Genomic DNA, 23,798 nt, shown 5'->3' with positions numbered 1-23,798 from the left:
TGTGTTTTAATCAAACTATGAACATTGTTGTACCTGTTATTTTACTATCTTTTAAAGACAAAATGTGTGATGAACATCTTATCAAGTTAATAAGCATACTTATAACCATCATTGTAATGCCTGGTGCTCTGTATCCTAGTATCCTAGGCTAGAAACCTTGAGATCATCTTTGATGACTTCATCTCCCTCATTCATTATATCCAGTTGAGAATTAAGATCGCCCATGGAATATCATGAATCCATCTGTCCCTCTCTGGTCCCACTATATCTGTCCTATCTCAGCCTTCTTCATTTCTAACCTAGACTGTTGCAGTCATTTCCTAACTAATTAGCAATTATCCATAACTGTAATTTTCTGAACACTAATTATTTTACTTCTGTTTGATTGCTGCAACTAAAACTCCTTACTCATGGTTTTTAGAACCCCCTCCTAGCCTTTCTTTTTACCTTTATTACCTGACCTATCTTTCTTCTTTCTGTTCTTCCTTTCCTTATTTGTTTCCTCCTTTCCTCTTCCTTTTCTTCCTGTCTTTTCTCTCTTTCATTGTTTTTCTGCTCCCTGAAATATTGTACTTCTTTTTATATAATAATATTGCTTATTCTTGCCCAAACATGCCATGGGTTTTAATTGCTATTCCCTCAGCTTAGAATGCCTGTCTCCGCCTTTTGAAATTTCATTTGACCACCAACCCAGATCAAATGCTATCTTCTTTTGAAGTCTTCCTCAATTGAATTAATACCTGCATTTTCTGACCTTTCAGTGCATTTTCCATATACTTCATTTGTATTCTGCCTTGTGTTACAACATGTCTGCCTTCCTCCTACATGGATTTCTTTTTTTAATATTTTAAAAAGTCACATTTTATTTAGAGTCATAAATTATTTTATTAACTCTTTACATTGATAATTACTACTAAGTAGTCTTTAAGGAATATCAAGACATTAAGTTTTCTCTTGTTTTAAAGAAAATACCAAGTAATGTTACAACCAAATCATAAATAAAATGTTCATTTCTAATGGAATTTTCAGTAGTATAATTCTAAGCAGTCTCTTTCATATGATTTTGTCCCTTTTAGGCTGGATCTGTTCATGTGAGAATTCGACGAGATGCAAATGAACAAATGGTTCTTGCTCATGTGACCAACAGGCTGTACACACTAGTATCTACTCTGACTGTTCAGATTTTCAAGGATGATTGGATCAGGCCTGCCTTACTGTCTGGGCCTGTTGCAGCCAATGTCCTAAACTTTTCAGATCATCACATAATCCCAATGCCTCCTTTAAAGGGTACTGATGATTCCAACCCTGTTACATCAACTCCAGCTAAACCCAGTAGTCCACCTCCAGAATTTTCATTTAACACCCCTGGAAAAAACGTGAGCCCAGTTATTCTTCTTAATACTCAAACAAGACCTTATGGTTTGGGTCTTAATCATGGACACACACCTTATAGCAGCATGCTTAATCAAGGACTTGGAGTTCCAGGAATTGGAGCAACCCAAGGATTCAGGACTGGTTTTACAAATATACCAAGTAGATATGGAACTAACAATAGAATTGGACAACCAAGACCATGATGTACTGTAATTTAATTTATTTTTATGAGGAATATTGACTCCTTGGCTTTCAGTTTATTTAGTAATCCAACGTTGCATCGACTGTTAAATCATTTAATTAGAGAATAGTAGGTTTGTTCACATTTCATGAAACCAATGAAACTATATTTTTGTAAAATGTATTTGGGGCAGTGAGAACCTTCTAAATGTTATAGGCTTTAAATAGGCTTCCTTTAGAAAGCTGTTTCTCTAAATTTGAATTTTGCTATCTTTGGTTTCGTAGTTGACTGCAGTGTGATATAACACTACCTTTATAAGAGAGCCACTTGATAGAGTGGATCTGTCACATTATTAAAAATATAATACTTTCTTCAGTGAAATTTATAAACATGCTTCTTGAGTACACATTTTAGGAAAAGAAAAAATCCATTTTAAAAGTAAAAGTCTCTTTTATAGATTTTCCAAACATAATTGCTACATTTTCCTTTGAGGTCCTCCTGAATTATGTCTTGCAAAGTAGAAGCAAACATTTTTATCAGAAATTTTAAAACATATTTTACCATCTGGCACAATTTAAAATTTTTACTTATCAGTTTTTTAATAGTTTTTCTCATTAAAAAATTTCAGTACATTTGTAAGTGGCCCATCATTCTCAAAGTGTTTTATTTTGGTTAAATAATACCAAATCCTTAGGTGATATGCAGTGAAGGAATCCCAGTTTTCTGTCTTACATTTAACCAAATACTGACATAATGATAGATTTATCTTTTTTGTCACCTTTTCATTGGTTGACTTTAATTCCTCATTTTATTAACAAAATATATCACATATATTACCAGAATAGGTGGAATTCCATACGTAGTAATACGATTTAATCTTTTTTCAAAGTTGCATGAACAATTTGAGTTTACATTATATAATTTTACCAAAACATAGTGGACCCTAGGTTATAGAATACAGTATTGTTATATCTGCATTAGGCAGTTTCTAACTTACTTTGTTTTGCTTTATTGAAAAGTGAATCGAAGTGTGAGAATCATGTAAATTATTTTTAAATTATTTTCCAAATGCAAATGTTAAGGACTTTCTAACATGGCCACCATTACTTATAAAAAGTATAACAAGCAGCCGTCACAGATTACCTATGAGATTTTTTTTCATTTTATCATGAGTTTTATAATTAGGTTTTAAAAACGGATTTTGAGAGTGGATTCAACTTTTCTAGAATCCAGTACTCCTGAAGATTTCTGACATTTCCAGCCATCAGCAGCTATCTAGAGAAGATTTTTTTTTTTTTTAGATTTTGCAAGTTTCTTCAATAAACTCATCCTCTTTTAAATATGAGCAACACTCCCAAATCCTGTTTCTTTACAGTAGAATCATAAACATCTAAGAAGCCATCTCTGTCGAGCAGAATTGTAGTCATCCTGTGATAAGTGACAATGTCCCAAATAACTTTTGCTTGATGAGGAGTTGATCATTGTCTTTGACATCTGCAACCCTGTTCAGGCACTTGACCTGCTGAAGAAATAGAGCCCACGCTACCTTGACTGCCGGGGAAAGTGAAACTTTGTAAAATGTGATAAGGCAACCTGTTCCTTGACATTTGTCTTATGTTCTCCAACTATTACTATACCTATTATTGGTCTACTATTACAGGGTGATTTTTCCTCCATTGACCTCATCTAAACGTGAATTCGGGTCATGCATGAAATCTGAAGAACTGCCGTGTACTGAGTGATGATTAAGAGGTATGTGCTGCCATGCTATGCATGTCTTCTCCATCTCCAGGGGATTTTTAAAGTGCCCAGGTACTGAACACAGTTCTGTGAGATGTTAAATGCCTATTTCCTCAACACCCATTTAGAGGTAACACCTGTGCAATTAATTGTCCTTCCAAAGGTGCTTTGATACCCACCTACACTATTTGAGAAGTTGCATATGGGTTCTGAAAGAATTGGCTCTACTTGCTGAAATTCAGTATTGCCAACTGCTTCAGGTGGCATTGTTCCAGGCATTATTATATAAAGAAGTCTTATTTGCCAAGATCTGACCAGGTTCTGGATATGAAAATAAGAAGCTTGCCCAGCATAGGCCTAGATGTAGTAGCCTTACTAGTAAATCTTGCCACAGAGTTACTTGAAGCTAGACAAAGAAGCAAGTTTGAATTAAGTACTTGACCCATGGTTTGTGATTAAGAGCAAGCTTCATGGAATATGATTAATCCTCTTTGAGAAATTGCTATCATTTAACTTCTATGAGGTTTCTCATCTGTAAAGTTAGGGTGAGAGATGAAGTAGTTGATCTGGAAACTATCAGCTCTAAAATTGTATGACTAAATCTGCTGAATATATGCTCACTTGTGAAACGGAATATTGTACCTAGTATTTCTTTGCAGTGACTACCTCAGCATTCAGGCCAAGTGTTACCTATGCCAATACCCGAACCATTAATTGGAGATGCCATGAGAGCAGAGGGTAAACTACAGGTTGGCACCAATTTGGTTTTTGTTTATTTCAGACTTGCCTCGACTTAAATCTGTTTAGATTAAACAGATTTTTCTTAGACTTCTTTCTTTGTAGGGAAGGATTATTTTTGGAGGTGGTAGGGAAAAGATTAGGGCAGGGTACCCTTAGCTTCCATAGGGTACAAAATAATGGGTCCATTTTTTCTTTCTTCCTTAATCTCTGAAGTCACAGATGGAATTACATACACGTATCAGCAACTGGTTTAGCTACTCATTCAAGCCTCTGATTTAGCTACTCATAAACTGCCAATTTTTTGCTTAACTAAAGATTGCTGATCTTTTTGGGGAGTCTGATCTGCTTATGTAAGAAAATACTTTTTAAATTCCAAATTGTTTGAATTAAACTGTTTGAATAAAGAACATACATGGAGTTTTCTCTCTGCTTTTAAATAATTTTGGCCTGTTCTTTACTGGTAACTTTATCCCATATTCAGCAAATGCTTGTTGAGAGTATAGTACATGCCAGGCCCTGTACTAAGTAAATGTGCATACAATATATAAATTTTGCTGATCTGCTATTCTTGAGACCAAAGGGAATACAAGGATAAACAGGAGTCCCCTTCAAGTAACTGATACTCCTAGTAGAAGTGATGGGACACCAGAACTATTTATAGATGTCAAGTTAAACTCCCTCCCATTTCCTCCTCTTCTTTGGGCTCATTTTCTTGGCATCCTCCTCTTTTCCTTCTCCTTTTTATTTGAATGATGAAACTAAGAAAGTAGATTTCCATGGAAGAGGCCAGCTAGGGAGGTGATGGTGCCACACATCATCCTGATATCAGTAAAAGAAGAAAAAGTTTAGAAGGGGTGAGTTAGGCAGACACTGAAGGATATTTTTTAGGTGTATAGTGGATTGCCATTTACTTTCAGACTGTTGGACTAGATGAGCAAAGGTTTTTAAATCACCAGGCTGAAAGTAATGGGGTCCCCAGAGCATTCATGGGCTTAGGGTACCCTTTATTTAAGCAGTTACTAGTTTAAAAGCACCTTTAATAACACTGACATCATAGTCATCAAATTGCCACCCAACAAGCCTAGCTTCTTGGAGAAAAGTTAATTTGGATAACACATGGCTAAGCTTTCTGACTAATGATGCATCAGGTAAAAGTCTTTCAGTACTGAAGTCAAAAAACACCAGTTGCTTAAGATTCTCAAATACATTCATGAAGGCAAGCCATCCATCACTGCTCACACAATTTCCTGCCAAATCCAGCTGTTGGAAGTTTTTCAGAGGGTTCTTTTCAAAAAATGCACCTGAATAAAAAGATAGAAATAAGTATGTTAGCTGGAAGCAAAACAGCTTTTTTTTTTTTTAAGAGACCATGTTTGGACTAGTGCTTTGCTTAAGAAAGAAATCAGAATTCTCTGTAGTTAGAGCAGTGATTGTGAACCTGGTCCTTTATATTTGCAAATTATATTTTTCCTAAAATGTAAGGGAATCTGATAAATAGTAATTAGTATAGCAAACCAATATAAATGAATTATATATTTTTCCCTTTTCCTGACTCTTCCAGGAAATGGAAAATTGCATAAAAATTGAGGTATGAGAGATGCAATTAAAATATTCAGTACCTGTTTTCAAAACTGGAGTCGGAGTTTGACAATATTAGGTCATTTCCTCTTCTGAAGAAGCAAACACTACCTAACTATTGTTTCTTTGGATATGGAATATTCCTAACTGTGAACTTGAGTAAGTAAGTTCCTTCAGTATCTCAAGATTTGGAACTTTGGGCTTATTTTTAACCCTCCCTAGACTCGTCAGGAACTTACTCTTTTCCTTACAGAATAGGGCACTCTAAAGTACCTCCTACAAAGGGAAAGTAAACATCCTAGCCATTACCATGAAATCAAAGATAACACCCTAAGGAATGGAGGAGTAAAGAAAAAGTAGGTTTCTGGGTCTGAAAGACTGCACAGAGCAAAGCCACCCCAACTGCCTGGACTGCCCACTTCTGAGTATTATAGGAGAGGGGTTCTGTGTTCTGTAAGCCAAAGTGTGGTTGGGTCTTTTGTTACACCAGCTTAGCCTGTGCCCAGCCTAGCTCATACATAGGGCCTCACTTTCTCCTCTCTTTCTCCTTCCATAATGAGCCCTTCTCTCTTCCTTATAGGTAACTTTCTTCCTGCTCTCTCTTATCCCTCATGTTCAAGTCCTTTCTGCCTCTGCTCTCTTTCCCATATGCTTCCCAGCATGGCATGTGGTCAGTCAAAATACTGGTTGCCAATTAGCGTGTCTGTATATAAGGCTCCTTCCCCAAAGAGCAACTTCATTTCTCCTTCCCAACTAGTAGAACAGATTTCACCACCTAAAAGGAACTTTAACAGAGAAGAATTTCAAGCCCATTCCATCCTCAGAGGGTAAGCTCTTTATACAGGCTGTCTGCCAAGCTTAAAGAATAAGAGAGCTTCTTGCATAATTACTAGAATATGCGCAAGCAAAAGAACCAAGAACAAGCAATATAATCCATAATCAAGGGCATGCATTTTGTTCATTTAATCTGCAGAGGAGCAAACTACTGAGAAAAGAGGAATCTGTGACATTTAGAGCTGTAGGCTATACGTGGGCTGTGGAGAACACAAGTGGCTCGATCCAAATTTCAGGCAGAATCTCAAATCCTCTGGGTAGAAGGATTCTGATCCTTGAAGGTCCCTTCATCCTAAACAAAACTCTAGTGTTGCCAGAGACCACCCTGTAGTTCCCCTGACCCAGAGCTCTTACCATTTATTTATTCAGCAAATATTTTTGAGTGCCTACTGTGTACCCCGGATTGTGCTAGGTGCTGGGGATATGTAAAAGGACATACATGGTCTCTGTCTCATTGGGCTTATAATATAGTGCGAAAACATACATTATAAAGTAATTACTGGCACAACATTGTAAATCAACTATACTTCAATAAAAATAAATAAATTTTAAAAAAAGTAATTAGATGGGTGTTAGGTGCTGTGGTAGGTCAGGGTGCCCTGGGAGCACACAAAGGCAATAGGCTTTGCAACTCCACTTTGTTTCCAGAGCAGTAGCAATTGGGCTTACATGCTTCAGGAGTAAGGATCCTTCTCAGGTAGTTGCCTCCAAGGAAAGGCTCCACAAAGGAAGAGTCTATTTTTCTTTCCTCATCACCCACAGTGAACCTAACCCCCTCCCTCAGGTGCACAGAGCTTCCTATCAACTTGTGCCTCACTCTAAAATGAGAAGAGAACAGTATAGGAATACCAGACAATTGAGAACAGCCGCCAACAAGGAAGGCTGTTCCTTTGACTAAAAGCCAAACAAAAATGAGGCAACATAGGGAACAGGAAAAACTAACATCAAAAACCTAGTTTTTTTCAGAGACCCTAAAAAGTTACTGCGTCTAACACAACAAAAATAAGATGCTATTTTTTTAAAAGAATACAATTAGAAAACAAGAAAGAGCACTTGGAAAATTATCAGGATCCATGTGGCAGAATGATTTGGCCCAGGATTTACCACTGAGCTAGAACATGAGTATGGTCTGTGGTGGGCTTTTTTTGTTTTTTGTTTTTTTTTTTGAGAACAAACTGGATAATGGAGTTCAGATGTGATGGCTGTCTTTTTGAGAACATGCTGGATAAAAGAGTTCCGCCTCAAACATTTAAATCAAACTATGTCGTCTAAAAAAGGGTTAAGTTAAAACAGGTGAAATAGATCCCTGAGCTAGCGATGATTTCTTTCTGATAGTCCCAGATTGCTGATGGGCTAGAAACAAAATTTTGGGAGTCAGAATTTTAAAATGGCACTTAAAGCTTTAAGATTAAATGTAATCTCTAAGGAAGAAGAGCAGAGAACCTAGGACCAAGGTTTAAGAGAAATTTGGAGCATTTAATATCTATGTAGAGGAATTGCCATTGCAAAGGACACGGAGAAGTAACCAAGGTAGCATGGAAGTCAAGAGCACATTTCAAAAAGGAGGGGGAGTGCTCAGTGTCAACTTTTACACAGGTAAGTGAAACACTTTGGAAATTTTCCATTGAATTAAGACACATGCAGGTGTGTAGAGAATCAGCTGGAATGAGTAGGAAGCAGAGGATGATCAGGAAGTGGAGATGTACTGAGGGTACATAAATTTTTGCCTCGAAGGGAAAGACAGGGGTTGATAGATAGCCATAGTAGGAAGATAGGAGTCAGGAAGAGTTTTATTTAAAATGAGAGAGATTTGAGCATCTTTAAAAACTGATAGATAATGAAAAAAAAAACTGATAGGAAAGAGTCAGTAAAGAGGGGCATAATTGGTGAAATGATGTCCTTGAACAGGAATGAGGGCAGGGCTGGGATCTGAAGCACAGCTAGAGCACAGAGACTGCCCTTAGATAGGAGGGGAGAGACCTACTATAATGTAACAGGAGGAGAGAGGGAAAAAAGAATCAAATCCACTGTGAAATAGTGGAAGACTGGTGGATTAAGGAGAATAAAGTTTGAAATTGTTTATTTAGAGAGTGCTGCATACAGAGGCACAGTAAGATTGCCAGGAAATGTTGAGAGATTGTGTTTATTGTTTTAATGGACCTCATGTGTTCAGAATTGGATAGGTCACTAATTTCACCTGTTCACTCATGAATCTGTCACTTGGCCTGAGAATAAGAACATGGGTAAAAACTAGGATCTACTAGTTCCCCCTATTGTACACACTGCCACCTTCTGACCCAAAGAAACTACTATTCTGATGTAGAGTTTATCATTCTTTTGTATTTTAAAAAATGTGGTTTTGACAAGCACTCTATGTCTAAAAAATACATTGCTTAGGATATACTTTTATGGACTTTTGGGGGAGATATAATACACATACCATAAAATTCACCCTTTTAAAGTGTAACTGTAGTGGGTTTTAGTATATTCACAAAGTTGTACACTACTATATAATTCCAGGACATGTTAATCATCCCCAAGAATAAACTCCACAGTCACTAGCATTCATTCCCACCCTACCCCCGACATTGGCAACCATTAATCTACTTTCTGTTACTATAGATTTGCCTATTTTGGACATTTCATATAAATGGAGTCATACCATAATGTGGTCTTTTGTGACTGGTTTCTTTCACTTAGTATGATATTTTCAAGGTTCATCCATGTTATAGTGTATTCTAATACTTCATTCTTTTTATGGCTGAATAATACTCTATTATATGGATATATCACATTTTGTTTATCCATTCAGTAGTGATGGACATTTGGGTTGTCCAAACATGCTATGAACATTGCTGTACAAGTTTTTGTATGGACATATATTTTCATTTTCTCTTGGGTACCTCAGGGTGCAATTGGTAACTCTATGTTTAACCTTTTGAAGAGGTGCCAGAATGTTTTCCTACTCGAAAATTGAATGTTTCCAATTTCTCTTATGTCCTTGTCAACACTTATCACCTGTTTTATTATAACTGTCCTAGTGGGTTGCAAGAGGCATTTCACTGTGGCTTTGATTTGCATTTCCCTGATGGCTAATGATGTTGAGCATCTTTTCTGATGCTTATTAGCCATTTATGTATCTTCTTTGGAGAAATGCCTATTCAGATCCTTTGCCTTTTCTAAACATTGAGTTGTCTTTTTATCAATGAGTTGTAAGAGTTCTTTATATATTCTAGATAGTCGTCCCTTATCAGATATGTGATATGAGTAAGCCACTACAAACATACATGTGCTTATGTCTCCATTTTGATTAATGAAATTATTTGTGTTGCTCTGTTTTTTCTTGATCAGTCTTGCTTAATTTTTATCTATTTTGTTACTCTTTTTAAAGAACCAACTTTAAGCTTTACTAATCTTTTTTAATTGTATTTTTGTTTTCTATTTCATTGATTTATACTCTTGTGTTTATTGTATTGGGGTTTACTCTGTTTTTCTGGCTTCTTAAATTAGAAACTTACTAATTTTCCAGCCTTTTCTAATATAAGTATTTAAGAAGATGAGAATTTTATTCAAGCCCTGCTTTTGCTGCATACCACAAGTTTCGTTATATAATGCTTTCTTACCATTTGCTCTAAATATTTTTGTTGAAACTTGTCACTATAAACTTGTAGTGTACCTATCTGCCAAATTGTGTGATTTTCCCCAGTAACCTGAGTGTAGGTACAGAAAAAGTGGAAAATTAAGGACAATCCAGGTTTTCAGTTTTGCCAGCAAATACACTGTATCTAATTTCATACCTTTCCGCCACATCTCATTTTCTCCCTGCATCTCATTAAGTAGTCTTTCTTTATTTAGAGACTCCACCTCTCATTATACTTTCTTCATTTCACTATTGCATCTATCACACACATCCATCAGTAACTGTCATTGCCTACATTGACTTGTAATACTGTGGGCCATGAGAGTTTCAGCTATTGTGACAAGAATGTTTGCAGGATGAAGGGTGGAATTTAAACTAAGTAGGAAGGGAAGTCGAGATAGACAGGGACTATTCAGTAAGTAGATAGTAGTGAACTCAACAGACTGGAAGTCCCAATGAAGTAAAATGAACTGGTGATGAGTCATTGAGTAACCAGGATGGAAATTTAGAAGGTTGTTGTTTGAGAATGGATTATCTGAATTTAATATCTCAGAGGTAGAACAATTTTAAGTGGAATTATCATAATCTGATAATTCCATGCTCACAGATGGGTGAAGGAGAATGGAAGAGAAGGACCAAAGAGGAGGTTCCTGAGTGTTGCCTGAGTAGCTTCACAAAAGGAGTGAAGTCTTCTAGGTGGATGACCAGAGTTAGAGGGTGAGGAATTCTGTAAGACAGTTGCCGAAGGCTTCAGTGAATAAGAAAAGGTGACAAGAAGTTCAGAATTCATAGCAATAACAAAGGACAAACCATAGTCCAGTTAAATGGCCTAAGCTACATGGGAGTAGGAATCCTTAATGAGGTTGGAGAAGGAGTGGACTAGAAGGGCAGAATGAGAATCAAGGAGAACCTGACCTTGCCTTTGAACTCTGAGAGGCATAAAAGTCAAGAAAATAAAAAGTGACTAAAGAGAGCTGTAGGGGAGAACCAGGTTTCAGTTAGGACCAGGAGGTGTCTAAAACCTTTGGTAAAAAGGTACTTTTCTGAAAATACTCCCTATGTCTCCAGTGCATCTCCCCTACCCTGTATCTCATTAAATACTTCCTATGACGTATTTCCTCCTTACTTCTTCCTATGTAGCCCTTATTTCATTAGACTCCCCATCTCTTATTACCAGTCTGCATTTTCTTATCCCATCTCAAGGCATATTGCATCTCATCCATCACATATACCATCACTAAATGGGGATGGGAATCCCAAAGCCAGGTCTGATCCAGGAGAGGTGTTATGGACCAGAGCCAGGAAACTTATGCTAGAGGCTTGAACAATTGGTTGGTTCAGATATAGTAAAGAGGTTGTGAAATCATACAAGTGTATTTTAGAATTTTTGGTTGATTTTATATATAAGAAAATAGCATTTACTATAATTGGGTTTCTAAGAACCCAAGCTAGCCTATATTTCATGGCAAATTGCGAAAGTGCTGTAAGTTAATTTGTTCATTCATACAACAAATATTTATTGAGTTTGGGATATATACTCAATAGCAAGTCTAATGGCCTGGGCCTGTTCTCAAAGACCTCACAGTTTAGTGGGGCAGACAGACATATGAATACATTCTCTAAATTCAAATGGTAAGTGCTCTAATAAAAATAAATTCCTGTATATAATAATGAAAACCACTGTTTTTTAAAACCTGAATTGAATATAAGAACATTGGAAGACTGACGTGTACTAAAGCTGAACATATTCTTACCTATAATCTTTACCTGTAATCCAAACCCACTCCTACATAGATACCAAGCAGAAATGTGGCCATTTGTTCACCAAAAGATATATACAAGGTTGTTCATAGCAGCACTATTCACAATATTCAAAAACTAAAAGTTACTCAAATTATCAACAGTAGAATGGGAAAATCAGTTGAGGTATGTTCACACAGTAGAAGGTTTTACAACAATGAGAATGAATGAACCATGACTACACATAATAATATGGATGAATTTCACACACGTGATGTTCAACCAAAGAAAACACAAAAGAATACATACTACATGATTCCATTTATACAAAATTCAAAAACAGTCAAGACCAATCTATGATGTTAGAAGTCCGGATAGCAGTTACCCTTGGGAGAAGGGAGCTATAAAGCTGACAATCTTCTGTTTCTTGATCTGGGTACTAGTTACATGGGTATGTGAACCTTATGAAAATTCCTTGTACTATCTACTTAGGATTTGTACACTTTTCTGTGGGTATGTTATACTTCAATTTAAAAAGTACAAAAACAAAATGAACCCTAATTCTGGCTTCATCTGCCTTTTAACATGATTCATATTATGGAGGAAATAAATCTTTTCTTCTCTTTGATGTTTATAGAGCCCAGTGGTGGAGAGGTAGAGGAGAGACCTGGAACTGAAGCCTGTTGTTTATAGAGCACATTAATATGTCTTTGGCTATGTGAAGGAAGGTCCTGAACTGAGCTTGGGCTTAGGGTGCTAGATATAATTGAATTACTCATCATAATAACATGGAGGGATTTTTTGTTTGTTTGTTTGTTTTGGATTGCTGGGGTCTGTAAGAGATGGGGATGGAGGAAGACACGGCAGTTGACAGGCAACTAGAGCCTGAATTGGCAGAAATGTTCTTGCATCTCATTGGGAATGGGGAAGTGCCAATATTAAATTTAATCTGCTATTCAGAACTATCATGTAATCCCACCCTTCCCAATTACTTATAAGCATTCAGTAAATCTGCTACATCTATAATTATACTGGGGCCTTCCAGTAGAAATTAAGGATAAGTGACTGTTCTACCGATCTGAGTCACTTGGAGCAGCGGTCCCCAACCTTTATGGCATCAGGGACTGGTTTTGTGGAAGACAATTTTTCCACGGACAGGGGAGCAGGTGTGGGTTGGTGGGTGGAGATGGCTCAGGCGGTAATGGGGAGCGGTGGATGAAGCTTTGCTCACTGGCCCGCCCCTCGCCTCCTGCTGTGTGGCCCAGTTCCTAACAGGCCAAGGACCAGTACTGGTCTGCAGGCCCGGGGGTTGGGGACCCCTGACTTGGAGGATAGGGAAAGGAATCACTGCAGGAGGCAAGATTACACAGATCTAGAGTCACACAAGAGCAGAAATGCAGAGCCAGAAATGACCACGGAAACAGAAGCCCTGGATCCAGGATATGGATTAGAGCAGTGGGGGTTTTTTTAATAACCATTTTTAAAATTGAAGTATAGTTAATTTACAATGTTGTGTTAGTTTCAGGTGTACACCAAAGTGATTGTTCTATATATATATATGTATGTATATTTTTTCTTTCTCAGATTATTTAACATTATATGTTATTACAAGATATTGAATATAGTTCCCTGTGTTGTACAGTAGGTCCTTCTTGCCCATCTATTTTATGTATAGTAGTGTGTATATGTTAATCCCAAATTCTCCCCCTGTCCCCGCTGTCCCCTTTGGTAACCATAAGATTGTTTTCTATGTTTGTGAGTCTATTTCTATTCTGTAAATAAGTATTTACATCATTTTTTTAGATTCCACATATAAGTGATATCATATGATATTTGTCTTTCTCTGACTTACTTCACTTAATATGATCATCTCTAGATCCATCCATGTTGCTGCAAATGGCATTATTTCATGCTTTTTATGGCTAAGTAATATTCCATTGTATATATGCACCACATCTTCTTTATGCGTTCATCTGTCAATGAACATTTAGGTTGTTTCCATGTCTTGGCTTTTGTAAATAGTGCTCTGAACACTGGGGTGCATGTATCTTTTTGAATTAGAGTTTTCTCAGGATATATGCCCAGGACTAGGATTGCTGGATCATATGGTAACTCTATTTTTAGTTTTTAAAGGAACCTCCATACCGTTTTCCATAGTGGCTGCACCAACTTACATTCCTACCAACAGTGAAACAGGGTTCCTTTTTTGGATAAGTGCTTTTTCTTAAGCTTCAGGGTATCCCCTCCTTTAGAGGAACATGAGATGAATTTAATGGATTGCAATCAGCATTTGTTTTAAGTGAAATTAGATAGATAGTAAGAATAGAAAATAACAGAGTGTATCACACATAGCAAAAGATAATTACTTTCTGTGAAACTTTAAAAATGTATATGTATGTGTGTACTGGATCATGAGATAAAATGTATTTTTAAAATGTGGGTCCTAGTCAAAAAAAGTTCAGAAGACTCAGGACAAGAGGCTTAAAACAACCATCTAGGTTATGTGTAGCGGTGCAGAAGAGAGAGCATAAGGAGACTGTTTCACCAAGAAGGAGATATGTCAGCTTGGTCTTAAAGGACTATAGGAGGAGGTGAAGGACTTCCTAGAGGGAGTGCATATACAAAGGCATTTCTGGGAACTAGCAACAGTTCCATGAGGATGGAACCTCACATAGGTGGGGAGGCATGCAGAAGATGAAGGTGGAGAGGAAGGTGTATTGAAACTCTGTTATAAAGGGTCTTATACATCAGAAGCGAGCGGGCTATATTTTATTTTGCAGGCCAAGGAAGATCTTTTTTAAAGGAAAATGACCCTAGCATCTGGTTCCCCTTGAAGCCCGCCAGAGGATAATGATCATGGTACCATTTATTGAGCATATACAGTGGGTCAGTGTTGAACTTCTTACGTAATATGCATTAGCTCAATTATGGATTAGCACAATAACCTCTCATATGGTAGACATCATAATTTTCCCCATTTGACAGATGAGCAAACTGAGGCTCAGAGACTTCACGTTGCTGCAGACCATACCTCTATCAAGCAGAAGGGATGGGCAGGTCTGTCTGACTCCAAAACAAATGCACCTAACCACTTCATAATGATAGAGCCTCTAGAGGGGCCTGACAGATAGCAGTCTTATCACCTGGCTAGAGACCAAAGGCAGAGAATGCTTGGCTTTCACTCTTCAGCTTATGCCTCAAGCCCAAGTAGACTGCTTTTTATACCTCTGGGAGGTGGAGGAAATGGCTGGAGGGGAGCCATGCCAGCACCTACACTCTCTCCCTCCTTTCATCAACTCTTCTGTCTCTAACCCTCTCCCTGCTTCAGTATGAGAACCTTCTGATGTCCCTGTTTCTTTATAAAACAGGGATAATAATGTTAGGTTTTATTAGATATATAATGATAATTCCACAAATTCTTTTTAAAAACACTTTGAGAACAAATTAGCGACTACTATTGAGTGTTCATTTAGTCATTTTTTTCACTTGCATTTTGGGGTACATCATAACAGCTAAATTTCCAAGAGTCAGCTGTCTTCTGTTTAAATTTCTCATTTACATATGGAAGCGATTAGCCACTAGGCTATTAAAGTAAAATGGCAAATCACTGCCTAGCTTAGTTCTTAATAAACACACCATCTCCTTCTCTGGTCTCGATGGCCAGCCTCAGAAGTGGGCAAATTAAGCAACTACCTACTTAAAGATTTCAAAGATGGTAAAAGGTCTTTACCTAAAAATGCCTCCCCCACCTGTAATTCTAATTCTACACACTCCCCAACAGCCTCCTTGAAGAAAAGACATATCCTTTCCAACTTGCTTTAGGTATGAGGTTACCTGAGAGGGATTATTAGCTAACTAATTAGTCTGTCACAGAAGGCACCTGCTTCCAACATCAACTGGAATGGCAGGGAAGCCTGAAAGAATGACAGCCAAGATGATATGATTTGGTGGGTTAAGGAAAGTGAGGGGGTAGAGGAGGTGGAAGTAGAGTTAGAAATTAAGGGAAGGAAAGATCCATAACTTGGAGCACCACTAAGAAAGGCAAAACCATTGGGCAGGCCTCTCCAGGAGACTCTGCAAGACCAGCAGCCATGTGGCTGACAGGGTCTTGGTGCTCCAGTCAGCTGTCAGGCCTGTGCCTCTGAGGTGCGAGATCTGAGTTCAGGACATTTGTCCACCAGAGACCTCCCAGCTCCATGTAATATCAAATGGCAAAAGCTCTCCCAGAGATCTCCATCTCAACGCCAAGACCCAGCTCCACTCAACAACCAGCAAGCTACAATGCTGGACGCCCCATGCCAAACAACCAGCAAGACAGGAACACAGCCCTACCCATTAGCAGAGAGGCTGCCTAAAATCATAACAAGGTCACAGACACCCCAAAACACACCTGCAGACACAGTCCTGCCCACCAGAAAGACAAGATCCAACCTCATCCACCAGAACACAGACACCAGTCCCCTACACCAGGAAGCCTACACAACCCACTGAACCAACCTTAGCCACTGGGGACAGACACCAAAAACAACAGGAACTATGTACCTGCAGCCTGTGAAAAGGAGACCCCAAGCACAGTAAGCTAAGGAAAATGAGAAGACACAGAAACACACAGCAGATGAAGGAGCAAGGTAAAAACCCACCAGACCAAAAAAATGAAGAGGAAATAGGCAGTCTACCTGAAAAAGAATTCAGAGGAATGATACTAAAGATGATTCAAAATCTTAGAAACAGAATGGAGAAAATACAAGAAACGTTTAACAAGGACATAGAAGAACTAAACAGCAACAAACAATGATGAACAACACAATCCATGAAATTAAAAATTCTCTAGAAGGAATCAATAGCAGAATAACTGAGGCAGAGCGGATACGTGACCTGGAAGATAAAATAGTGGACATAACTTCTGCACAGCAGAATAAAGAAAAAAGAATGAAAAGAATTGAGGACAGTCTTAGAGACTTCTGGAACAACATTAAACGCACCAACATTCGAATTATAGGGGTCCCAGAGGAAGAGGAAAAGAAAGGAACTGAGAAAATATTTGTAGAGATTATAGTTGAAAACTTATATGGGAAAGGAAATAATCAAGTCCAGGAAGCGCAGAGAGACCCGTACAGGATAAATCCAAGGAGAAACACACCAATACACATATTAATCAAATTATCAAAAATTAAATACAAAGAAAAAATATTAAAATCAGCAAGGGAAAAACAACAAATAACATACAAGGGAATCCCCATAAGGTTAACAGCTGATCTTTCAGCAGAAACTCTGCAAGCCAGAAGGGAGTGGCAAGACATATTTAAAGTGATGAAGGAGAAAAACCTACAACCAAGATTACCCAGCAAGCATCTCATTCAGATTTCATGGAGAAATTAAAACCTTTACAGACAAGCAAAAGCTAAGAGAATTCACCACCACCAAACCAGCTTTACAACAAATGCTAAAGGAACTTCTCTGGTCAGGAAACACAAGGGCAGGAAAAGACCTACAATAACAAACCCAAAACAATTACGAAAATGGTAATGGGAGCATACATATGGATAATTAGCTTAAATGTAAATGGATTAAATGCTCCCACCAAAAGACATAGACTAACTGAATGGATACAAAAACAAGACCCGTATATATGCTGTCTACAAGAGACCCACTTGAGACCTAGGGACACGTACAGACTGAAAGTGAGGGGTTAGAAAAAGATATTCCATGCAAAGGGAAATCAAAAGAAAGCTGGAGTAGCAAGTCTCATATCAGACAAGATAGACTTTAAAATAAAGACTATTACAAGAGAAAAAGGACACTACATAATGATCAAGGGATCAATCCAAGAAAAAGATATAATGATTGTAAATATTTATTCACCCAACGTAGGAGCACATCAATACATAAGGCAAAAGCTAACAGCCATAAAAGGGGAAATTGACAGTAACACAATCATAGTAGGGGACTTCAACACCCCACTTTCACCAAGATCATCCAAATCTTGGTGATCATCCAAAATGATCATCCAAAATGAAAATAAATAAGGAAACACAAGCTTTAAATGATACATTAAATAAGATGGACTTAGTTGACATTTATAGGCCATTCCATCCAAAAACAACAGAATACACTTTCTTCTCAAGTGCTTATGGAACATCCTCCAGGATAGATCATATCTTGGGTCACAAGTCAAGCTTTGGTAAATTTAAGAAAATTGAAATCATATCAAGTATCTTTTCCAACCACAATGCTGAGACTAGATATCAATTACTGGAAAAAAATCTGTAAAAAATACAAACATGTGGAGGCTAAATAATACACTGCTTAATAACCAAGGTATCACTGAAGAAATCAAAGAGGAAATCAAAAAATACTTAGAGACAAATGGCAATGAAAACATGACAACCCAAACCTATGGGATGCAGCAAAAGCAGTTCTAAGAGGGACGTTTATAGCAATACAATCCTACTTCAAGAAACAAAAAACATCTCAAACAACCTAACCTTACAGCTAAAGCAATTAGAGAAAGAAGAACAAAAAAACCCCAAAGTTTGCAGAAAGAAAGAAATCATAAAGATCAGATCAGAAATAAATGAAAAAGAAATGAAGGAAACGATAGCAAAGATCCATAAAACTAAAAGCTGGTTCTTTGAGAAGATAAACAAAATTGAATAACCATTAGCTAGACTCATCAAGAAAAAAAAGGCAGAAGACTTAAATCAATAGAATTAGAAATGAAAAAGGAGAAGTAACAGCTGACACTGCAGAAATACAAAGGATCATGAGAGATTACTACAAGCAACTATATGCCAATAAAGTGGACAACCTGGAAGAAATGGACAAATTCTTATAAAAGCACAACATTCTGAGACTGAACCAGGAAAAAATAGAAAATATAAACAGACCAATCACAAGCACTGAAATTGAGACTGTGACTAAAAATCTTCCAACAAACAAAGGCCCGGACCAGATGGCTTCACAGGCGAATTCTGTCAAACATTTAGAGAATAGCTAACAGCATTCTCTCTAAAACTCTTCCAAAGTATAGCAGAGGGAGGAACACTCCCAAACTCATTCTACGAGGCCACCATCACCCTGATACCAAAACCGGACAAAGATGTCACAAAGAAAACTACAGGCCAATATCACTGATGAACATAGATGCAAAAATCCTCAACAAAATACTAGCAAACAGAGTCCAACAGCACATTAAAAGTATCATATACCATGATCAAGTGGGGCTTATCCCAGGAATGCAAGAATTCTTCTATATACACACCAATCGGTGTGATAAACCATATTAACAAATTGAAGGAGAAAAACTATATGATCTTCTGAATAGATGCAGAAAAAGCTTTCGACAAAATTCAACACCCATTTGTGATAAAAACCCTCCAGAAAGTAGGCATAGAGGGAACTTACCTCAACATTATAAAGGCCATATCTGAGAAACCCACAGCCAACATTTTTGTCACTGGTGAAAAACCATTTCCTCTAAGATCAGGAACAAGACAAGGTTGTCCACTCTCACCACTATTATTCAACACAGTTTTGGAAGTTTTAGTCACAGCAGTCAGAGAAGACGAAGAAATAAAAGGAATCCAAATCAGAAAAGAAGAAGTAAAGCTGTCACTGTTTGCAGATGACATGATATTATACATAGAGAATCCTAAAGATGCTACCAGAAAACTACTAGAGCTAATCAATGTATCTGGTAAAGTAGCAGGATACAAACTTAATGCACAGAAATCTCTGGCATTCCTATACACTAATGATCAAAAATCTGAAAGAGAAATTAAGGAAACACTCCCATTAACCATTGCAACAAAAAGAATAAAATACCTAGGAATAAACCTACCTAAGGAGACAAAAGACCTGTATGCAGAAAACTATAAGACACTGTTGAAAGAAATTAAAGGTGATACAAACAGATGGAGAGATATACCATGTTCTTGGATTGGAAGAATCAACATTGTGAAAATGACTCTACGACCCAAAGCAATCTACAGATTCAATGCAATACCTATCAAACTACCACTGGCATTTTTCACAGAACTAGGACAAAAAAATTCATAATTTTTATGGAAACACAAATGACCCCAAATAGCCAAAGCAATCTTGAGAAAGAAAAATGGAGCTGGAGGAATCAGGCTCCTTGACTTCAGACTATACTACAAAGCTACAGTAATCAAGTCAATATGATACTGGCACTGAAACAGAAATATAGATCAATGGAACAGGATAGGAAGCCCAGAGATAAAGCCATGCACATATGGTCACCTTATTTTTGATAAAGGAGGCAAGAATATACAATGGAGAGAATACAGCCTTTTCAATAAGTGGTGCTGGGAAAACTGGACTGCTACATGAAAAAGAATGAAATTAGAACACTCCCTAACACCATACACAAAAATAAATTCAAAATGGATTAAAGACCTAAATGTAAGGCCAGACACTATCAAACTCTTAGAGGAAAACATAGGCAGAACACTCTATGACATAAATCACAGCAAGATCCTTTTTGACCCACCTCCTAGAGAAATGGAAATAAAAACAAAAATAAACACATGGGACCTAATGAAACTTAAAAGCTTTTGTACAGCAAAGGAAGCCATAAACAAGATGAAGAGACGACGCTCAGAATGGGAGAAAATATTTGCAAATGAAGCAACTGACGAAGGATTAATCTCCAAAATTTACAAGAAGCTCATGCAGCTCAATATCAAAAAAACAAACAACCCAATCCAAATATGGGCAGAGGACCTAAATAGACCTCTCTTCAAAGAAGATATACAGATTGCCAACAAACACATGAAAGGATGCTCAACATCACTAATCATTAGAGAAATGCAAATCAAAACTAGAATGAGGTATCATCTCACACGAGTCAGAATGGCCATCATCAAAATATCTAGAAACAATAAATGCTGGAGAGGGTGTGGAGAAAAGGAAACCCTCTTGCACTGTGGGTGGGAATGTAAATTGATACAGCCACTATGGAGAACAGTATGGAGTTTCCTTAAAAAATTAAAAATAGAACTACCATACAACCGCAATCCTGCTACTGGGCATATCCCCTGATAAAACCGTAATTCAAAAAGAGTCATGTACCACAATGTTCATTGCAGCTCTATTTACAATAGCCAGGACATGGAAGCAACCTAAGTGTCCATGGACAGATGAATGCATAAAGGAGATGTGGCACATATATACAATGGAATATTACTCAGCCATAAAAGGAAGCAAAATTGAGTTATTTGTAGTGAGGTTGATGGACCTAGAGACTGTCATACAGAGTGAAGTAAGTCAGAAAGAGAAATCAGATACTGTATGCTAGCATATATATATGGAATCTAAAAAAAAAAAAAAAAGGTTCCAAAGAACCTGTGGGCAGGAGAGGAATAAAGACGCAGACATAGAGAATGGACCTGAGGACCCGGGGAGGGGGAAGGGGTAAGCTGGGACAAAGTGAGAGAGTGGCATGGACATATATACACTACCAAATGTAAAATGGGTAGCAAGTGGGAAGAAGCTGCATAACACAGGGAGATCAGCTCAGTGCTTTGTGACCACCTAGAGGGGTGGGATAGGGAGGGTGGGAGGGAGACACAAGAAGGAGATATGGGAATATATGTGTATGTATAGCTGATTCACTTTGTTATAAAGCAGAAACTAATACACCATTGTAAAGCAATTATACTCCAATAAAGATGTTAAAAAAAAACCCTTTGGACAGCGTAAGGACTTAAAGACATACGTATCTCTAAGAGAGAACGTTTTTAAGAGGGGTATTAGTCTTTAATGGGTAGAGTTTCAGCCAGGGAGAATGAAAAAGTTCTGGAGATGGTTGGTGATGGTGGTTGCATAAGAATGTGAATGCCACAAAACTGTAGACTTAAAAATGGTTAAAATGGTAAGTTTTATGTTATATATACTACGAATATATTCTAGAAAATGCATGAGAGAAATGAAGGCAGTCAAGGCTGTTTTCACTAGTCCTTTGCCTCAGGTAATATGGTAGTCTGCCTTCAAGTTGGCTCCAATAATTCTCATCTCCTAGTATGCACTCCTCTGTGTTGTCCCCTCCCACAGTGGATTGGGCTGACCTGGGTAACCCATAGGACACAGCAGTGGTGACCAGAAATGGTCTTCCAAGGCTAGGTCATAAAAGATACTGCAACTTCTAATTGGTTCTCCCTTGGATTTCTTGCTCTGGAGGAAGTGAGCTGCCGTGTTATGAGGACATGCAAGCAGTCTATGGAGAGGTCCAGGCATGAGAAACTAAGGCCTCCAGCCAACAGCCAGCATTAACCTGCCAACCAAATGAGGAGCCACCTTGGAAGCAGGTCTCCAGCAGTCCCAGTCATGACAGCCTAAGCCAGAACCACCCAGCTAAGCTGCTTCCAAATTCCTGACCCACCAAAACGTGAGATAATGTTTATAGTTGTTTTAAGCCACTAAGTTTTGGGGTAATCTTACACAGACATTGATAACTAATACAGAGAGCGTTCAGACCCTTCATCAACTGCCTGAAACTATTGTCTTCAGTCATTTATGTATCTCTGTTTGTTCCTGGATTATATCACAGCTACTTAAAGATATTCCATGACCCCATTTACATAAAGTTGCACTTACCTTTACATGTTTTGAATACCCAACAAGTGACGTAAAAATATTTCCCAAGATTGGAAGGGCATTGCTGAATTTCAGACAGTTAAGACTAGAAGAGCAATTCCTAACACAATACACCTTGTCAGATAACGTGAATGTTTTTCCTTTTAACATTGTTAGGTGAAATGCTTAAAAACCTGAAGGCAGGCCAGTGTTTTCAATCATTTTACTCCTTAACATGTATGAACCCTCTTTCAATATATTTATATAAAAAAGAGGAGGCAAATAAATAAATAAAGATGCTAACTAACTAAATAGAGCAAGCCAACTGAAGAACTTTGTGAGGGCTAACTTCTTTTCTCTTGGTTCCGTGCGTATACCTACCTAGAATTCTAACCTCTGCATCTGTGAGTCTCCAGTTTCTCAGCCCAAGCTTGATGAGCTGTGGGGCCCCCTTCAGTTGCTCCAGCAGCCTGTCCAAGCTGACTCGTTCATCACTGCACCAGGGCAGCATCAGCACATTTAGCTGTTCCAAGATGTGCAGCCTGTCAACTTGAAGAACCAGAGAGCAGTTCAGGAATTGGATCCATCTCAAAATTGATGTGGGAGAAGGAATGATTTTTATCTCTGCAGGCTGCTCAATGTGCAATAAGGATCTACTTGGGATTTTTGTTAATATTTTTACGGGAAGTGTTCAAGAATATACAAACATACAGAACAGTATAATGAAATTATATGTACTAATAAGCCAACTTTCAACAAACTCTGAATCATGGACAACCTTGCTTCATCGTCATCAAATTCCTTCCCTTCTATATTATTTTGAAGCAAATCTCAGACAGTTAAGTATCAGGTTTTTTAATTCTAACATAATCACAGTAGCATTATCACACCTTAAAAATCTTATCACTGGGACTTCCCTTGGTGGCGCAGTGGTTAAGAATCCTCCTGCTGGTGCAGGGGATGCAGGTTCAAGCCCTGGTCCGGGAGGATCCCACATGCCGTGGAGCAGCTGGGCCTGTGCTCCACAACTACTGAGCCTGTGCTCTAGAGCTCGTGAACCACAACTGCTGAGCCCACGTGCTACAACTACTGAAGCCTGTGCTCCGCAACAAGAAAAGCCACTGCAGTGAGAAGCCCGCACACCACAACAAAGCGTGGCCCCCACTCGCTGCAGCTAGAGAAAGCCCACACACAGCAACGAAGACCCAACACAGCCAAAAATAAATTAATTTAAAAAAAATCTTATCAGTAACTTAAGCAGATATGTCTTGAATATCACTCTCAGACACTAGCTCACTAGAAGGAGACAAGCAGGTGGGAGTCTCAGGTGCAGTGAGTATGGGAAAACTGGTAACTCAAAAACCATGGGCCTGT

The 23,798-nt window shown here is 38.0% G+C and overlaps 2 protein-coding genes across 5 annotated transcripts in view; one reads left to right on the top strand and one right to left on the bottom strand.

Annotated features, from left to right (window-relative positions):
• The window catches only part of SLC30A6 (solute carrier family 30 member 6), a 38,519-nt gene extending 34,066 nt beyond the window's left edge, over positions 1-4,453 (top strand). For both annotated transcript variants that reach the window (XM_067703320.1, XM_067703321.1), the window contains exon 14: positions 1,077-4,453. In XM_067703320.1, coding sequence (XP_067559421.1) covers positions 1,077-1,577 — 501 coding nt within the window. In that variant the 3' untranslated portion in view covers positions 1,578-4,453. The remainder of the gene's footprint in view (positions 1-1,076) is intronic.
• Positions 4,218-23,798, bottom strand: part of NLRC4 (NLR family CARD domain containing 4) — a 45,223-nt gene continuing 25,642 nt past the window's right edge. For all 3 annotated transcript variants that reach the window (XM_067703318.1, XM_067703319.1, XM_067703317.1), the window contains 2 exons: positions 22,806-22,973; positions 4,218-5,337 (listed from right to left, as the gene is read on the bottom strand). In XM_067703318.1, the coding sequence (XP_067559419.1) occupies positions 5,045-5,337; positions 22,806-22,973 (461 nt within the window). In that variant the 3' untranslated portion in view covers positions 4,218-5,044. The remainder of the gene's footprint in view (positions 5,338-22,805; positions 22,974-23,798) is intronic.

This window comes from Pseudorca crassidens, chromosome 14 (genome assembly GCF_039906515.1).
Source record: "Pseudorca crassidens isolate mPseCra1 chromosome 14, mPseCra1.hap1, whole genome shotgun sequence".
Taxonomy (NCBI): Eukaryota; Metazoa; Chordata; class Mammalia; order Artiodactyla; family Delphinidae; genus Pseudorca; species Pseudorca crassidens.
Note: the sequence above shows the minus strand (reverse complement) of the source record. Positions and strands in the feature narration are given on the sequence as shown.